Source organism: Morone saxatilis, unplaced genomic scaffold, assembly GCF_004916995.1.
Source record: "Morone saxatilis isolate NCDOM2014 unplaced genomic scaffold, NCSU_SB_2.0 Contig17, whole genome shotgun sequence".
NCBI classification, from domain to species: Eukaryota; Metazoa; Chordata; class Actinopteri; family Moronidae; genus Morone; species Morone saxatilis.
Window position 1 is genome coordinate 25,695,573 of NW_023339729.1, and position 2,201 is coordinate 25,697,773.

General features: G+C 43.0%; 1 protein-coding gene across 1 annotated transcript in view; it reads right to left on the reverse strand.

Annotated features, from left to right (window-relative positions):
- Positions 1 to 2,201, reverse strand: part of LOC118326966 (DNA replication ATP-dependent helicase/nuclease DNA2-like) — an 8,393-nt gene that overhangs the window by 1,844 nt on the left and 4,348 nt on the right. The window contains exon 8 of the mRNA XM_035660129.1: positions 862 to 1,061. Coding sequence (XP_035516022.1) covers positions 862 to 1,061 — 200 coding nt within the window. The remainder of the gene's footprint in view (positions 1 to 861; positions 1,062 to 2,201) is intronic.

Consider the following 2,201-nt stretch of genomic DNA (forward strand, 5'->3'; position numbering starts at 1 on the left):
TAACAGCACTCTGCTGTAAATGTCTGATTATTGTATTATAGCAGAGTTCACCTGGATGTATAGATCATTGTTTTAAATATCTTTAATTAAACATTAAAAAGACAAAAATACACAAGATTTTTGTCAAATTAAAGCTAAAAACTGTATTTTTATTTCCTGTTATTTTACTGTTTTGACGCTCATTCTGTGAAGAATAATAAATGTAAATTGTCTAAAAGAACAATGGAGAAGAAAACACAGAATGTGTCAGAATGAAGCTGATTAAGTCTGTTTGATGGTTAAAATGATAAAAATACAGAATTGTATAAAGGTAATAAACACCTCCTGTTTTAATTCCAGTTAGCTGTTGGACTGTGACTTCTTTTGCATTATTCTTTAAAATCAAACAGTTGAATCGGAATAGTCTCGATGCCGTTTGCATGTTTTTCTGACAGTCCGACTCGTCTACGCAGCTGGAAGCGTAGCGCCCCCCGGTGGCTGACTGCGTTTTTGTTTTATCTTCAGTTTGGGTTTAATAGTTTATCTGAAGGTTTAAAAGGGTTTAACGTTGTGATTGACCTTTTTATGGTTTCTGGGAGGAAGTGGAGACGTCCATATTTAAACTGTCGCTGGTTCGGACTCGGAGATAAAACACAGAAACCTGATCAGGAATCAATAAGGAGAAGAAGTGATTAGTCCTGCAGACTGTGACTCAGTGTGCTCTTATAAAACAACCACTCTGTTATATTACATAAGTTGGAGTCATCAGCCGACCGGCGTCCATAAAGGGAACCGCTTCCTCCGTTTACCTCCACTACAACCTCCCAGCCAATCACACGGCAGCGTCCTCTGTCCGTCTCTCTGGGGGGGGGTTTGTTTCACTCCACAGCGCCGCTTGGTTTTTAATTTTCCTTCCCGTTGAGCCGAGGCGAGCGTGAAGGAGCCGGCGGTCGGTGGGTCAGTCTCGGCTGTAAATCCATTTGTTCTGCTGCAGCCGGACTGCGAGTCGTCAGCTGAACCCGACGGCGTCCCTTCCTCTGAGGTAATCCTCTGCAGGGAAGAGGAAGAGGAAACAGAGGAAGCTGGCACACAAGAGGGGAGATTATTGTCCAGAAACAAAGAAAAGAAAAGAGTCTGATTCAGCTGATCCAGTTTGTTCAGAACCGGATCAGCGAGTCAGCAGATAAATCAGTTTCAGATTGATTTCAGATGAACATACACCTACATCAGTTAAATCACATCAATCTTAAATAGATTTAATATTCTGTAGTGTAGATGTGCTGAGCGCCGTGTGTTACTGTTGAATATAACTACATTAATTCATTAATAATACTTAAATGAACCTCAAAGAAACCTTTAATAGTCTCAACAACAGTTTGAGTTGATATTATTGTAGAGCATTTATTCTGAGCGCAGTCGTGACGATATGATCGAGTTATCGCTTTATTGATTAATTTCGAGCTAATTGTGATGAAACACAAACGATACGAGCCGTTCGTGGTGTTTCCTCCCGATGTGACAGCGGAGCGGATTCCTGCCGGGACGTCACATTGAGGTGAAGTCATGCGTGAGCTTCACATTCATCGCTCCGGCTCGGGAGGATGTTTGCCGCTCGGCTTCCTTCCTCTCCGGCCGCGGCTATAAATACACACACACACACACATAATGGCGCACAGTGTCTGGTGTGATCCGACCGGGCTCACCTGATGAATTAAATTTAAAAAGTCATCATGATTTTCTTTCCACAGAAAGGAAACAGATTGTATTTCAGTCAGAAAGAGAGAGTGAGAGCAGCAGGGAGGCGAACGACTCTGGTGTCGCACTGATGATGAGTTCAGGTAACTCAACGCTACCTGTGGGACGGACTCACTGCCACAAACTGAGAATCCATATCACACACCTAATATCACGATGCTCCAGTGTACGGATGTTCTCTCCGTTAGAGGACAGTGAAGGCAGCACCTGGATCCTCTCCGTCAGGTTGTGAGTACTGATGGTCGTTGCTGTTTGAATCGTAACTCTGGCTGCTGCTGTCTGAACAGCTCAGGCCACAGTTCAATAAACAAATAAAGCAACAGATAAACACAAACAGGCCTCAGGTCTGTTCTTCATTTCAATCCAGGAAGCAGAATCTCTGAAATGTTTGGGAAGTTTGGCAGAGCGCCTGGTGACGCTGGTGAAATAAATAAAGTCCTTTCAACATCACATCTTCAGTTATATTG